Source organism: Sinocyclocheilus anshuiensis, unplaced genomic scaffold, assembly GCF_001515605.1.
Source record: "Sinocyclocheilus anshuiensis isolate Anshui unplaced genomic scaffold, SAMN03320099.WGS_v1.1 scaffold407, whole genome shotgun sequence".
NCBI classification, from domain to species: Eukaryota; Metazoa; Chordata; class Actinopteri; order Cypriniformes; family Cyprinidae; genus Sinocyclocheilus; species Sinocyclocheilus anshuiensis.
The window spans coordinates 1,122,270-1,138,443 of record NW_015552593.1 but is presented as its reverse complement, the minus strand read 5'-3'; the positions used below and the strand labels follow the sequence as shown (position 1 = coordinate 1,138,443).

The following is a 16,174-nucleotide window of genomic DNA, read 5'->3' as shown; positions in this document are numbered from 1 at the left end:
GAAAGAACGCACTCTAAATGCGCACGCGCACTAATCTAACCTAATAGACTTCACGTCATGTATGCGTGCACTCTCTGTAGGTGTGTTTTGTTTGGATTTTGCAATATACTTGATCATGTATGGCGTTATTTTAATGACAAATGTCGAGATCGCATTATTGTAGCGCGAAAGCACAATAATGTAATGCGCAAGTGCGAATCTCTCTGCTCGCACGCGGATTTCCTTTTCTCTCACACAAAACCTGACGCGCGCGCTCAGATACACAAAAGTTGTCAAAAGTTATCATTGTGCACTTTAAAAAAAATGTCTCAAAGCAGATTTGTTCACTAAAGGCCTTTCCTTGTTTTTTTTTTATTGTTGTATTTTTGTTTTAACATAAACTGGTTATTGCACTTTGTTTTACTACTTTATCTCTTTTATGTTTGTATTTGTATTTTCATTTCTGTGAATGCACATATGCATCATACTGTAAAATATTTGGTAAACACTTTTAAAAGGCGCTATATAAATAAAGCTTTAAACAATAAGACCTCCACAACTGAACGATGAAAATACTATGTGAAATCTAATTGGCTGAGAGGGAACAGAACCTGGAATTCTTTTGACAATCAAAGATGGATCTTTAATTTATTTCCAGTTTAATAATATTTAGCAATGTTAATGAAATGTGGCCTATATTAGAAATCTAGGAATTGGGTGCTTGGATGATTTGTACATATAAATAACCTCTGTCTAACTGGTTGGTCTGAGCAATTTATCTAAAAACAACATATTATATGGCTCTAAAGACTTCATATAAAAGATCAATGTTATGTCATAATATGTCAGATACCTCAACTGAATTTAAAATCATTGCAATAAATTCTCAGTTGGTATAATGGAAATAGTAACAATTCCTATCAAATCAACATCAAATGCAAAAATAGACGTAAATGATGCAAGATATAACACAATAAATGTTCTGATAGAATCACTGTTTGGAAATGTATTGGGAGTTTTGTTTTTTTTAATCCAGTGTTTGTTTTCAGTTCTGATTTTAGTTCGATTTTTTTTCTTGAAAACCCACTTTATATTAGCTACACATTCAATGGCACTCTCAAAAAGTGAATATACAGAAAATATACAAAAAGTGAATGACAGTTACATGTAATTACATTGTCTGCAAATGCATTAAACCCATAGAATATAATGTAGTAATGTTATGACAAATATGGGAAATTCATTATAGTGTTATATTTGGTCTCCACATCTTAAGTATAGGGAATAGTGCATCTGACCCTTATCTAAATCTGTCCTTAATCAGAAGATTATTATTTATTTATTTAATATTTATTTATTTCAATCCAAGTGCACAATAGGCTATATGACAACATGAAACTGTTAAACTAGGTTATTTACAAATAATCCAAGCACCCGATTCATTTCTAATATTTGATTATTATGATTTAGTAGTATTAAATTATAAAGAAATTACAAGATCCATCTTTGAAATCTGATTGCTTGATAACATTTGACAACGTTTAATTCAGGTGCGAAAAGAATTAATATCTAGCGCAGGAGCACAGAGAGATTTGCGAGTGCACAGGACAGTTTGAGTGAGAGAGACACGTTTTATCTGAGCGCGGGTGTTCGGTTTTGTGTGAGAGCAAAGGAAATCCGTGTGCAACGAGAGGGGAGATTCGCGCTCGCGCATTATATTAATGTGCTTTCGCGCTACAAGAATGCGCTCTCGACATTTGTCATTAAAATAACGCCATAACTGCCATCATCCACAGTTCAGATGTTCTGAATCATTTCACCTGCATGATGTAGTCTCCAGGTCTGACATCAGTGATGTCTATCCACTGGCAGTCGATATCGTGGCGGTAAGTGTCCCAGCAACCCAACGAAATGCCTTGATCTCCGTAATTGTAACATGAAAAGCGCTTCTGAAGTCCTGAAGAAGAAAAAAAACAGTTATGTGTAGTTGCAGTAGTAAACCTATGGAAGCTTGTTTCTACCACTAAATAAAACATTTAAAAAGGTAACTGTGACTTTTGAGCTCACAATTCTGACTTTTTTTCTCGCAATTGTGATTTACACCTTGCAATTCTGAATTGTTTTCTCAGAATTGCATGATATAAACTCGCAATTCTGATTTTTTCTCCTAATTGCGAGTTTATACCTGGCAATTTTGACTTTTTCTCACAATTGCAATTTTATATCTCACAATTCTGACTTCTTTTCTCAGAATTGTGAGATATACACAATTAGTCTTTTACCATCAGGGCAGTAGGTGTCTTCCAGACAGAAACTGGCTTTGTGTCCTTCGGCCACTCGGCTTCCGTTGAGTGTGAGGAGGTCATAATGTGTGAACACTTCAATGCTGTGATAATGCCTGAATCAAACATATTCATATCAATGAATGTCAGCAGAATCAGAATAATTCAGTGGTGATTACCAAGACAAAAATCATTAATACTATTCCTCATAGTTTTTTTTTTTACAACAATAATCCCATTTAAATCTATAAACAAGTTAGGTCAAAAGTAAGGCGTACACAATATTAGATTTTTGCCGATATCCGATATTTTCCAAATCTTTTTGGCCGATAGCCGATATATATTTCCGTTTGTTTTGAAACAACACCAAGTCTCTCTCGTGCAGAAATTTTAAACAAATTGTTTTTAATTATGGTTGATATTTTTATTTATTTTTTACTAAAACTTATTTGTTAGAGCTAATAAACATTATTAAAGTTATTATTTAATGAGAATACATTGTATATAAATTTTCATAATCCATTTGAAAAAATATTTTACATATTAATGAATAAATGTATATATTAAATTATTTAATTTACAAGTGTTTGTGATTTTTGTTCATGTAAACTATAGGTTCTGGCCTGTAAATCAAAACAGACTCATGATTTTATGAAACATAAGTATCTTAATGATATTTGTGCATTTTACATTATTACAAGTAGGTCAACAGCGCCCCCTAAGTAAATAAAACGCCTTGAGGACGGGGATTAGGACCAGGGGGAAGCTGCTGCTGCTGCTGCTGCACGTGCTAGTGACTGTTGACTCTATCGCACATCGGAGGCGTCGTTCTGTACGTGCATTCTCAAATCAAATGCGGCGATCCAAAACAGTGAATCATTCAGGCAAAAGTTCCTTCAAGAATGATCACACTGCTGACGTGATCTTATCACAATCACACCCTGAGCATAAGTGAGCTATCCGTCTTATCGGCAAAGCATATCGGCATAATTTTAAGCCATTATCGGCCGATTCCGATAATATCGTGCATCCCTACAAGTAAACTAAAAGTAATCCAAAAGCAGTCAGAATACATTACCTAAACGGAGTAATCTAGATTACGTTACAGACTACAATTCTCATCATCTAATTTGTAATCAGTTACCTAATAATTAATCAACACAGCACTACTGGGAACCACCCACAACACCCTAGAGTAATGGCAGCAGTTTTGCTGATTTTTTCCAGAATGTGTAAAAATCTTACATTTCATGCTGGCTAGTGAACATGGGAAGAACAAAGGTTCACTATGGACCACTGCCTAATGACCTCACTGCTCCTACATGAAGGTGTTGGCCGCTACGGCAACACCCTTTACAGGAAGTTGTTGTTATGCTGACGGGGCTGTTTATTCAGCTCGTCTGAATAGATGGCTTTCAAATGCCAACTTCACTGGTGTTGTTTTAAAAGATTAATAAAATAGGTTTGGCCTGCGAACACGCGAAGCCCACAACTCCTCCACAACAGAGCGCCTTGTTCCCACAGAATGGGTTTGCAATTATTTTCAGAACACATAATGTAAAGGGAGTGGAGGTGCTCGACGCAGCTAATTAATCTGAAAGATGCCGGCAAGCTTGCTGACCACCCATGACCTGTTTTAGAAAGAAGTGTACGATCTTTTCATTGCAAGCTGAAATGACTGACTAAACTGAAAGGAAATGTAACCACAAATACTCTTCTAGAAAATAGAGTGTCATACGTCAGGGTTATTCCTGAATTATTTAAATCCATGTGCTGTCTCCATTATTTAAGTACCTTATTTATTAAAAGAATACATGCAAAAGCTGATCCTGAGTGTTACAGTTACGGAGGATGCAGCAGACTACTATGATCTGGTGTACTGAATATGCACTTGACTAAACTCCATGTCTGCATATATACGAAAATAATAATAAAAAAAATAAATTTAATATTTTTTTAATTTAAATAAATAAATATGAAAGAAAAAGTAAAAAATTATAATATTATAAAAATATTAAAAACAATACAAGATAATAATAATAATAACCTGAATGGCCTCGCTTTACAAGGCACTTGTGCACTTTACTACAACGTATGTCTGGATATATATAAAAATAATAACACAAATATTAATTAAAAAGTTATTTTAAAATTGATGCAAATGAATAAATAGAAAAGAAAAAAACAAGAAATTATAATATTATTAAATATAAAAAACAACAACATCAATAATAATAATAATAATAATAATAATAATAATAATAATAACCTGAATTGTGTGTTTAAAATTATGAAAGCTACACCCAATGTCTGGATTTATATAAAAATAATCATAAACATAAAAAGTAATTTAAAAATGGATTTAATTGAATAAACAGGAAAGAAAAAAGGAATACATATATACAGTGGGTACGGAAAGTATTCAGACCCCTATATATATATATATATATATATATATATATATACATATATATATAATACTAGTAACTACTACAACAACAATAATATTTTAACAATAACAATTTAAGTACTCACTGCACAGCACTATTTGAGTTCATTGAGCACCTATAGTTAAACTAGATTTCAGGTAGCCAGTGGTAGCCAGTGAATAAGATGCAGGTTTTGCACCAAAACATCATGAATTCATTGTGGAATGACTATTTTTTCTATTTTGCAGGTTCTTTTATGCATCATGCACTATACAAGGGGAACTTTTTATAAAATAAGATAACAATATTTTTCTAGCGGCACTCAGGCTTCTGTTTCATTCTGTATAAACGTTAAAACTGAAGGAAGAAGCAAATCCCGGCCTCACCTGTGGCACTGGTGCCAGGTCCAGGACTCTCTTGAGGCACGTGGACGAAAGTCGGCTCTGCCCAAGTTCATGATACGGGAGGAGAAACGCAGAAGGCGGCGGTGCCCATACGGCCACTGCATGCGGTTGGCAGAGGAGGAGAGACAGTTCTCCTCATGCGCACAGGTGAGCAGGTGCAGAGGCCTGTCTTCTAGGTAAGCACTCTCCTGCACGAGCTGCGCATCCAAAACCAGGTCAGGTGCCGCTAAAACAGGATGATTTATTCATTTGGATCATTCAGTGCATGATATGCATCAGATTACACACTATGCACTTATTCTAAGCACTATGTACTCCACCATCTAGTGTATGAGTTATATAAGGCTATTTTGTCACCCAACATTGGAGTCTGTTAGCCTCTCCCCCTCCGCTACATAATTAAAGCTGCAGCAGTTGAGTGCATAAAGTGTTGAACATTCCACACTTTTTTTTTTGGTTAATTAAGTGCAGCATCGGGGCATTTGAAGTGCACTTATTCTTCTTTCTTTTTGTAATTTTCAGTGTGAACACACTAGTCATCACTTACTTTCGGAACAGGTGACGCCTGCTGCTTTAGCTCCGCCTCCTCGAGGGCAGTGGACGTAACTGTTACGACGGCACTGCTGGATGGACATTTCTGTTCCCACACAGTGAGACCCACTCAACAGCACTTCTTCAGCTGCAGGGTCTCCTTGCCAATAATATGTGTCCTAAATGCAAAAAGGTTATTTGTCTGTATATGAAATGTTATGCATGAGTCATATAGATTTTAAGAATAAGGCATTTTACCTAAAATACTTTTGGAAAATTCATTGGCCCTCTAGTTTCTAGTGGTACTTCAATATTTAAATTACACTGAATTTTTAATGAATTCACAGAATTAAACAGACTTTGTACAAAATATATATTTCAAAATATAATACATGTTGTATTGAATGCAAAGCACAAAAAACAATGGATGATTTTTTTTTTCACAAAAAGTTAACAAGAATTTGAATAAAATTAAACTTAATTGTTATGAAAATAAACAGACTTCTTTATCAAAAGTATAATTTATTCATTTATTTATTTATTTGTTTATTTATTGTATTTTTATGTAATACTATGCATGAGATTTAATGTATAGATTTTATGAATAGGGTAGTTACAGGACAATAAATCCTTTTGAGAAGCTGGCTTGCCCTCTAGTTTCAAATGTTATAATGTGAATAATCTAATTTATGGGTCCAGAGCTAAAATAAATATAACCAGAACAAATATAATATAAAATAATGGGGGGGGGGGCTGGCATTGTGACAATATTTTTATGACAATAAAGCACATTAATTGTCCAGTTCTCATCACATATTGGGGGGTGGTGTTCATTTTTATAATCATAATGTGAAAAACAATAATATTTAAATTCTACTGAATTCACATTTAATACAGAATTTTAAAGGACAGAGAAAAACAGCGAGACAGATTGGATGATTTTCACTCAGTTTTTAATGCTATTTTTTTCCACATTAAATTGAATGAAAATTGGGATAAAATTAAATGCTGAAAATAGGTTTAATTTTCTTTATGAAATGTATGATTTATTATTTCTTTATGAGATTTACCTCATAAGCAGTACAGTACAGTACTGCACATGTGGTAGAGAGACAGTATTAAGGTAAGCAATGTGCCCTGAAAGTATAACTGTCTTGATTCCTGTTCTTAACTATTGCTCAAAACAGATGAATTATGTGCAGGACGCATACCAAATGTACCTGCCATTCTGTCTGAAAATACACAGTTTACCATTAACCTGTCCCACCTCTTCACCTCCACAAAACAACTACTGTATAACACTAATGTTGCCCAGAAATATCCTGCCCTGTTCCCCTAAACATGCACAGGAAGCTCTCAAATGCACACAAACCGAGGCAAACAAGACAAGAGACATATTGAGAGCGATATTACTGGAAAACACAACATTCTTCAGCAGTCTCACCTGATGGGCCCGTGCGGCGAAACCAAAGCCCAGCTGCCTGCATACCACCATGGCTTCATTTATTCCCCAGTTCTCACTGCAAATCGTGCCCCAGCGCTTTCTGCCCCCCACCTCCATGAGCACCTCTACACGACCCTCAGCCGGGTCCCTGCCGCCCGCCAACCGCACCTGAAACACAAACAGGCTCACAGACATCAAAACTACACATACAGTGCCCTCAAGGAGTATTTGAACACTTTTGGACACTTAACTCACATTTAAAAATGTCAAAATGTCATGGCATATGCTAGAGATTTTCTCAGAACTAACTTCACTCTTATTTTAAATAAATGACATATCATGCATTATATTATGTAAAGACAAAGCGTGAATATTTAAAATAAAATGTTTTTGGGTTATATAATGCCTTATGACATTTAAGTTTGTATATTTATTTAAAATAAATGTCATTTAATGCAAAAATTAATAATTGCTATATAATGCAAAGATATTCAAGTCTGTATATTTATTTTAAATAAATGCATTTAATGTAAAACATTAAATTGTGTATATTTAAAACATGATATAATATATGAAATATAATAATGGCCACACAATGCATTATACACTGCAAATACATTTTAGGTCTGTACATTTATTTTAATGAAACGTCATTCAATGCAAAAACATTTATTTGTGCATATATACAATAACTGCTATATAATGCATTACATAAATGCAAAGACCTTTTAAGATTGTATATTTAGTTCAAATAAATGCCATAATGCAAATATATTTTAAGTGTGCATATTTAAAATAAATGTCAAAAGGCATCATATAAATCAAAAAAACATTTTAAATCTGTATACGTATATAAGATAAATGCCATTTATTGCAAAAAATATGTGTGTACTTTTAAAGTAATTACCCTATAATGCATAAAGACATGTTAGTCTGCATATTTATTAAAAACAAATGCTATACAATACAAAGACATTTTAATTGTGCATATTTATCCTTAATAAACCCAATATAATTTATTATATAATGTAAAAGTCTTAAATATCCAAGCATCTTTGGAGGCTGTGCAGACAGCATGAATGACAGGAGTGGGCATATTTTTCACAGCATGTAGAATCATATCAGAGTAACTTGTGATCATTTTGCTTACCGTGGTCTCAAAGCCTGTCTTAGGAACATAACATTTGACAGAAGCATCCTGGCTGTGTTTGAATGTCCAGGGAGGGACTTCCTGGAAGTAACAATCCAAAATGGAGCGCTCTGTGCCAGTGCACTGCACTGAGTTCATGTGGATCGGCCCCGTCCCTGTAAAACAAACAAACAAACAGTAAATGTCACTGGCGCTTCACAAAGTCTCAAATATAAAACAAAATAACAAACACTTGGCCTATTTGAGTACTTTCAGCCACAGAGAACACTAGATACTTTCTAACTGACCCTTTCCTAAACATCGCCTTAAAAAAATGCTGTCCGCCATTTTCACAGACTAAATATTGTTCTTTACTGATGTAAATCTATAGAGGATCACTGTGTTTTCACTCCATAGCTCTGTCACTGGGGCGGTACCTTTTAAAAGGTACTAATATGTACACTTTATGGTAGATTACTTACAAATTGGAGTCTGTTACTGATAATTGCATGACCGAAATCGTAATTTGAAATGTAATCTATTGGATTATACAAATTAGGTAATGTATTCTTACTACTTTTTGATTACCTTTAGATTACTTTTGGCCTTAAATATATTCCATTCTTTGTTATCAGCATCATGAAGTGTATTAAACATTACATTATGCCAAGGTTTCCTAAACTGGAGTTCATGAAAGAACTACAGGGGGTTTGTGGGTTGATGAAATGTTGGAAGACTTTACAAATGTATAAAAGCAAATGTCTAAAATAAAAGTAACTGTAATCTGATTATGAGCATTTTAAAATGTAATAAAATCTAATTACAAGTACATCATTTTTGTAATCTGATTACTTAATCCAGATTACATGTAATAAATTACTAGCACTGCTAATATGCCCATACTTTTAAAATACTGTAGTGTGCTATTTAGGGTTAAATATGGTACAAAGATGTATCTTAATATTTTTGTATTGCATCCTGCCCCAGTGACTGTTTTGTACCTTTTTTTCTGAGAGTGCATCATACACCAGAAGGCCACACATGAATCTGATCAGATCTGTTTATTTTGTAAAATCATTATCATCACATTCTTGAAGTTCTATGGATATAAAAGAGCTTGACTGCATATCAGATCATATCACAGTTCATTTCCCTCTTGTTTACTGTGGCATAAAAACATTGGTTGTTCCAGCCTGAGTAAATCAGAGCCTAACGTGAGCATTGTGCTAAAACTTCAGCTATAAATCTCACAAGGATGTGAAATCAACTACACAGCATAAATATACCACAGCAACATTAACATTAACAGTTTTTCCCAATTTCAGAAATACATGCTGGGGAAAATAAGGGTAAATGAAGTAGAAAGCTGCATGTACTGCTGTGGAAAAACAGTGGTTACGTGCTACTGCACTGTGCTCGGCTAAATTCAAAAAGTCCTATTTCTACCAGAGCAAAGAAATCATGACCAGCTGTTTAGTTTTGAAACAAAAATGATAGAGCCCAAAAGCAAACACAGCACCCTATTCAGCCTCGCTTCTGGGAAGCAAATTGCTAGAGATTGGCTAAAACCCTGAGGGTTAATATGGAAATGTTCCCTCACAGAGAATATTACATATAATCAAGGATGTAATCAAAGATTAGGGGCCGAGCAAGAAAGTTAAGCGTCACTGAAAAACCCATTGATTGACTAAAAAAAAAAAACAGACATGCATGAAACATATTTTTTTCACTTTTTCTTGTTAACAGCATGATTCGAACTTAAATGACTCAATCAAATCTTTTCCTCATTGTGTCGTGTGCTACTACACTTAAAATGTAAATATCAGTACATCCTGACATTCAGCAAGGCTACATTTATTTGATTAAAATATGATAAAATGAAATATATGATTACAATTTAAAATAACTGTTTTCTATTTTATTATATGTTCAAATGTAATTTATTCCTGTGATATAAAGCGGAATTTTCAGCAGTCATTATTTCCGTCTTCAATGTCACATGATCCTTCAGAAATCATTCTAATATGCTGATTTGGTGCTCAAAACATGTCTTATTATCGATGTTGAAAACAGTTGTGATATTATTATCAATGTTGAAAACAGTGTTGAAAACAATGTTGAAAAAAAATTATATTTTGTGGAAACTGACATTATATTTCAGGATTCTTTGATGAATAGAAAGAGCATCATCGTTTATTTAAAATATACATTTTTTAACATTAGAAATGTTAGTGTTTACTGTCACTTTTGATCAATTTATGCATTTTAGCACTTAAAATGCATTTTACAAAAAATTAAATTTCTTTAAAGAAAAAATGTAAATATAAATCTCAGTATAAATACAAAAACAGTGTATGCACAAAACGACAAGTAAATAACAGGAAAACAGAAGCAAAGACTAAGTAGTCCAGAAGTGGCTGATGGAAAGGGAGAGGTTCTGTGACCGACTGCACTGAACAGTTTCACTAGAGTGTGGTTTACAGAAAATTGACATTTTTTTCTCCCTAAAATAAAACAACATATATATTCCGCATTAATGGTGTTTTCCTTTCATGGGATGACTATAATCCCTATTTTAGGAGCAGATTAAATTGCTATATAAGAAATATTTCTCTCAGCCAAGTGCAATGTCAGCATCAGTTCGAAGCCAGAGGAAAAACTCAGTGACTGCTGCATACAAAAAGAAAAGTCTATGCTATACGTTTTGCCTGTAAAGTGTGAACGTGACTTGGAATTCCTCATCTATAGTGTCTAACTGAAGTAAAACTGGCTGATACAGCATTCAAACAAATCTCAAGACATGAAGTCATCTAGGTACTTCAGGAAAGAGGTTTACTTTCATCTTACTGGGAGGTCAGGCTTAGAGAACGTCTCAGCAGAATGTGTTGCTTCACGCTGCTGCATTGGCTTAAAAAACATCTACATTGTCATACAGAGTTCATGCCAACTCCATGATCAAACTCAAAAAATCCACAATACAGCCACAATGACAACACATCTTCAAGCATATTAAAGGGATAGTTAGTTCACCCAAAAATAAGAGTAAATAATGACACAATTTAAAAATGTAAATGACAGATTTTTCAGTTTTAGATGAATTTTCTCTTTATGTTACATTAAATGTCTGGAAAATCAGGCAGTGCAATGAACACTGTACCAACACCATTATTCAGGATCATTTCTAAAAGTGGTAACCACAGTCTGGTACGTGTAGCCCATCTCAACAGATTTCCTATTTTTACCACCTGTCCCAAACAGTCCAGCTCTGTTCTGTCATTGAAAAGCTAATTTGTGTCTCTCTTCACTCACTATATGTTTTTGTGGCCTCGGCTGCACTAGGAAAATTATGCACGACAATAAATATACCTAAAGACCTCAACGATACGGGCGTGCAGAAATCATAAGCTTTGATCTCTATTCCTGTTACTTCATCCAAATTGCTAAATTCAGAAATCAGCAAGTGGAGTCACTTTCTAAAATATTTGTCCATCACACCTTGGTTGAATTGAGAATTTATTCCAACCAAAACTATTTCTTAATCACCAATAAATTGTAATTTGCATTATTTGTTTTATTTAAAATGTATATATTTTTGTCTCAACGAGAGTTATTCAGCTGTTATAGCACTCACATGGTCTACCTGATATAAAAAATAATCCAGTCACAAAAATTTTAGATTCAAATTTTTTAGTCTTACATATTCCAAAATTTGTGGTCAGTAATATATTTTTATGTTTCTTAAAATAGTCTCTTATGTTCACCAAGCCTACATTTATTTGACCAAAAACACAGTAAGAATAGTAATATTGTGAAATATTTTTACAATTTAAAATAGCCTTTTCTATTTTAATATATAATTTTCAGCATCATTACTCCAGTCTTCAGTGTCACATGACCTTTTAGAGATCATTCTAATATGCTGATTTGATTATTATTATCAATAATGAAAACAGCTGTGCTGCTTAATTAAGAAAAATAAAGATTCTGTGATTAATAAAATATTGTGAGGTAAAATAGTGTCATAAAATTGAAATATTTTGTAATATTACAAACGTTCACCTTTGATCAATTTAATGCATCACTGCTGAATAAAAGAATAAATTCCTTTAAAAAAAAAAAAACTTACTGACCGCCAACTTTTGAATAGTAGTGTAGCTTGCTTACTACAAGAAATAAACTTAAAAGTTGTTCAAGCTAACAGCCACTATGGTTGCTTTAAACTGAAATTTAAAAGTAGCATTTCTAATAAAATGATCAGCCAACAGGCAAGTAACACAAAGACTGCTTGTACTTACAGTATTTGGCACTTGGCAAGTTAAACTGAGACCTTGACTGGACTATTTCAAAACATGAAAGCATCAATCTTACGCTGGTTCATTTCAAGTGTCTGGACTCTCATATGGGTCACTACCGGTGCAGTACAGCATATATATTTCAAAATAACAGGCCCCTAAAATCATCATTATCCATAAATCAACATGTCATTCTTTCACTTCTTTGAATGGTGGCACCTGATAAAACATAAAACATTTATGAGTCAAACCCCTTTTCACTTCCTTTCTTTAAATAAAAACTGTGAAACATTGCAGCTGTATTTTTCATCAGAGCAATATTGGGAAGTCTTCAATAAATAGCTACTGTCAATTATCCCATCTTGTCAGATTGGACCGATTCCCCTTGGAATACAGATCAGCGGTGAGCTTTGTTTCACTCAGCCAAAGTAAACTCACATGCAGTGTGGATCTGAGCCACAGAAAGTTCAGGGAAAGTTCCTTGCCTTAAAGCATCATCACTGATGTGGAATTCATGTTTTGCACCTGGAGAGTGTGATATCGCATTATGTAAAACATAATCTCTGACCGGTTTCATATTCAGCTGCAGACAGGCGTATCCTATAGATAAGCAGTGCTTACAAATTAAGTTCAGACTCAGACTACTGTGGAATCATATGGAAAACTCAGTATGATCATAAACACGTTCGTAGTTATGAATCACCTTCTTCCTATAAACACCATATTGACTCAAAGCAGATTAAGGAACAGGTCATCAAAGAATGAAAATTCTATCTTTTACTCGCCCTCATGGGATCATTCAAGCTTAAATTAATTCTCACCTTGACCCATGTATGCTCCGGTAAGAGCCTCTTTGGCAGTGCCGAAGCCCAGCTCTCTGCACACCACGCTGGCTGAGATCCGGTCCCACCGGTGGTCAACCACGGTTCCCCACTTTCCCTCACGGAGAACCTCGACTCTTCCTTCTCCCAGACGTGGTCCTGCCTTCAGACGCACTGACAGCTATGAGATGGGAAGAAAGATTGGCAAGGTTACATTTTCAAGTACTAGGGTTTTAACCACAACAGACATTTGGGGAGCACCAGTGGGGTACATGCCTTCCCCAATCTGCAGATTAGCGGTCGACAAATATGGGTTTTCATAGACTGATTCTTACATAATATTAGCCCCAACCCTAAATATGTGGTTATAGCTTTGCAAACTGCTAAGCCTAACTCTAAAACACTACATTATTTAAACCCCCCAAACAGTAAGGTTCCTATACATAAAATTAAATACTTTATGGTAGCATCGCTCAGTTTCAGTGTCTCTTGTTAAAAAAGAAAACTAAACTAAACTTAAAAATCACTAAATGTAACTGAAAAGAAATGTAACTCATGACATTTGCAGTAAAAATGCAGTAAAAGCTGTAAATATTGTGAAATATTACCAATTATAATAACTGTTAATTTGCATCACTTGAAACCGAAATAATTCTAATATGCTGGTTTGGTGCTAATTAAACATTTTTTAAATTAAATTATTATCAATGCTGATGAACAGAAAGTTAAAAAGCACAACATTTATTTGAAATAGAAATCTTTTGTAACAATCTAACAATCTGTGAGCAGATTTACTGTCACTTTTGATCAAATGAATGCATCCTTGCTGAATAATAGTAATAATTTACTTAGAAAAAATAAACTGACTCCAAACCTTTGAGCAATGGTGTATATGCCTGTTCTATTTCTAATTCTATTATATGCAAGACATCAGGGTTTAACAGGGTTGAAGATCAGTGCAAAAAGTCAAAAATCATAACACATTATTTACATTCCTTATGTTGTGTGCCAAGAACAGTATTTTTTCTTTAAAGCTTTTTTAAAAGTATGATATTTTAATTTCAGTAACAGCATAATGAGGGTCGTATTTGATTCTAGTGATTATTTGTGGGGGTTTGGTTGATTGGTTGGTTGAATGATTTTTTTTGTCATTTATTTTACTTTTTTAATCGGTATAACCCATTAAAATGTAATTATGATGACTGATAAACTTTTTTTATTAAAAAATATAAATATTTCATTTTTGCCAGTCATTAAAGCCAGTCATTAACTGAATAACCAAAATGTTTTTAGGATTACCTCTGCAGGGTGAGGTGCCTGGGGTCTGCCAGAGGACATACGAGCAAACTGTGGTCCTGGGACACAGCGGGCCACTGCATGGCGACCGTTCTTACAGGGGCCCGGGTTTCGAGGGATTGATAGCTGGGCATGACACTCCGCCAGACTCGGCTCTGTGCCCAGGCAATGTACTTTCTCAACCCAAAATCCCTTCTTCTTGGTCATCTGACTCAATCTAGGAGACATTATGTCACAAGAGCAGTGGTACATTAAGAGTTCAATTAAGAGTACAAGAAGATGCTCTGATGTGTGGTAAAGCAATATGTTAAGTGCCAAAGAAGAGTCAACTGAATTCACCTTGTTGTTGAATCCTTGACTTTCTTATCCCATATTTTTCTGTAAATTAAAAAAATAAGAACATTTTAAAAGTTGAAAAGAGCTGAGAAAGAATGTGCAATTTATGGTGCTGTTCCTCCAGACTGACCAGCAAAAATAACAATATTACACTGGCAATAAAACAATATAAATGTACAGAAAGCCATAGGCCACATGAGGTTTTATCATTAGCAGGCAGTTAAAACTCACTGTTCCAGATCTTCATTACCATTTGTGTCTTTATTCAAGATAATGCTACAGTCAGCACTCCAAACTAAAGTTTCATCCATTTACATTGCTTTTTTATAATAATAAAAATGTATGGCCCACAGACTGAGACATCAAAGAACATACACATATGTTTTAACTTAAATCTACCACTAAACTGGCTTTCAAATATGTACATTCTATAAACAGATATTTCCACTGGCATGCTGGTATCCCAGAATGGGCACAGCAAGACTTCCCATAAAACAAACTGAGACAAACTTATACTCAGAATGACAGAGAGACAGAGAGAGAGAGATCCACCCAAGAACACCTGCCCTCTATAACACACCTGTGACACATGAAATCATCACTGTCATCATCACCATCTGTCCAGCTAAATGTGGTAGTTACAGAGGATTTAGCCTGGTAACCCATGGGATATATGTTTAACACACTACTTTTATTTTGCTGAATCTGTTTTTCTGACTGCTCTCTAAAAAATAGTTTATCAAATGCACTTTTAAAATAGGAAAATTAAATAAAAAATGTATACAATCATTCTCCTGATAGAGCTGTCTTAATGAATGAATTTCAAAAGAGAATATCAGTCAACAGAAAAGCAACCAAATTTAAATGCTGTGTGGAATCTCCAGTTTAATGACCTCATACAATATTCTGGATGTTTCTACCATATGACACTCTGTAGCACAGTAACATTATAGTAGATCTAAAGCTGCAGAACTGCAGCCTAAAAATGATCATTTACAGCTGTCATGCCAATAAATAAATAAACTTATTTGATGCATATAATTTGTTTTTTTATTTTTTTATTTTATATACCAAGTTGCTCTTTTATATATCAAATGTGCCGCTCTGAATGTGAAGAGATATTTCAGACAATACCAGTCTGTTTTTTCATTTGTTCTTACAGTTGCTGGCACTGAAATACCCACCTGCTCATGTAATTAGTCCAAGAGTTCCACCCTTGGTTTACTGCTGA

General features: G+C 34.2%; 1 protein-coding gene across 1 annotated transcript in view; it reads right to left on the bottom strand.

Annotated features, from left to right (window-relative positions):
* loxl4 (lysyl oxidase-like 4) overlaps nt 1–16,174 on the bottom strand; it is a 26,251-nt gene that overhangs the window by 2,487 nt on the left and 7,590 nt on the right. Inside the window, exons 4-12 of the mRNA XM_016456501.1 lie at nt 14,947–14,985; nt 14,611–14,824; nt 13,312–13,492; nt 8,220–8,374; nt 7,070–7,237; nt 5,642–5,804; nt 5,077–5,320; nt 2,262–2,377; nt 1,800–1,936 (exon numbers count right to left, since the gene is read on the bottom strand). Coding sequence (XP_016311987.1) covers nt 1,800–1,936; nt 2,262–2,377; nt 5,077–5,320; nt 5,642–5,804; nt 7,070–7,237; nt 8,220–8,374; nt 13,312–13,492; nt 14,611–14,824; nt 14,947–14,985 — 1,417 coding nt within the window. The remainder of the gene's footprint in view (nt 1–1,799; nt 1,937–2,261; nt 2,378–5,076; nt 5,321–5,641; nt 5,805–7,069; nt 7,238–8,219; nt 8,375–13,311; nt 13,493–14,610; nt 14,825–14,946; nt 14,986–16,174) is intronic.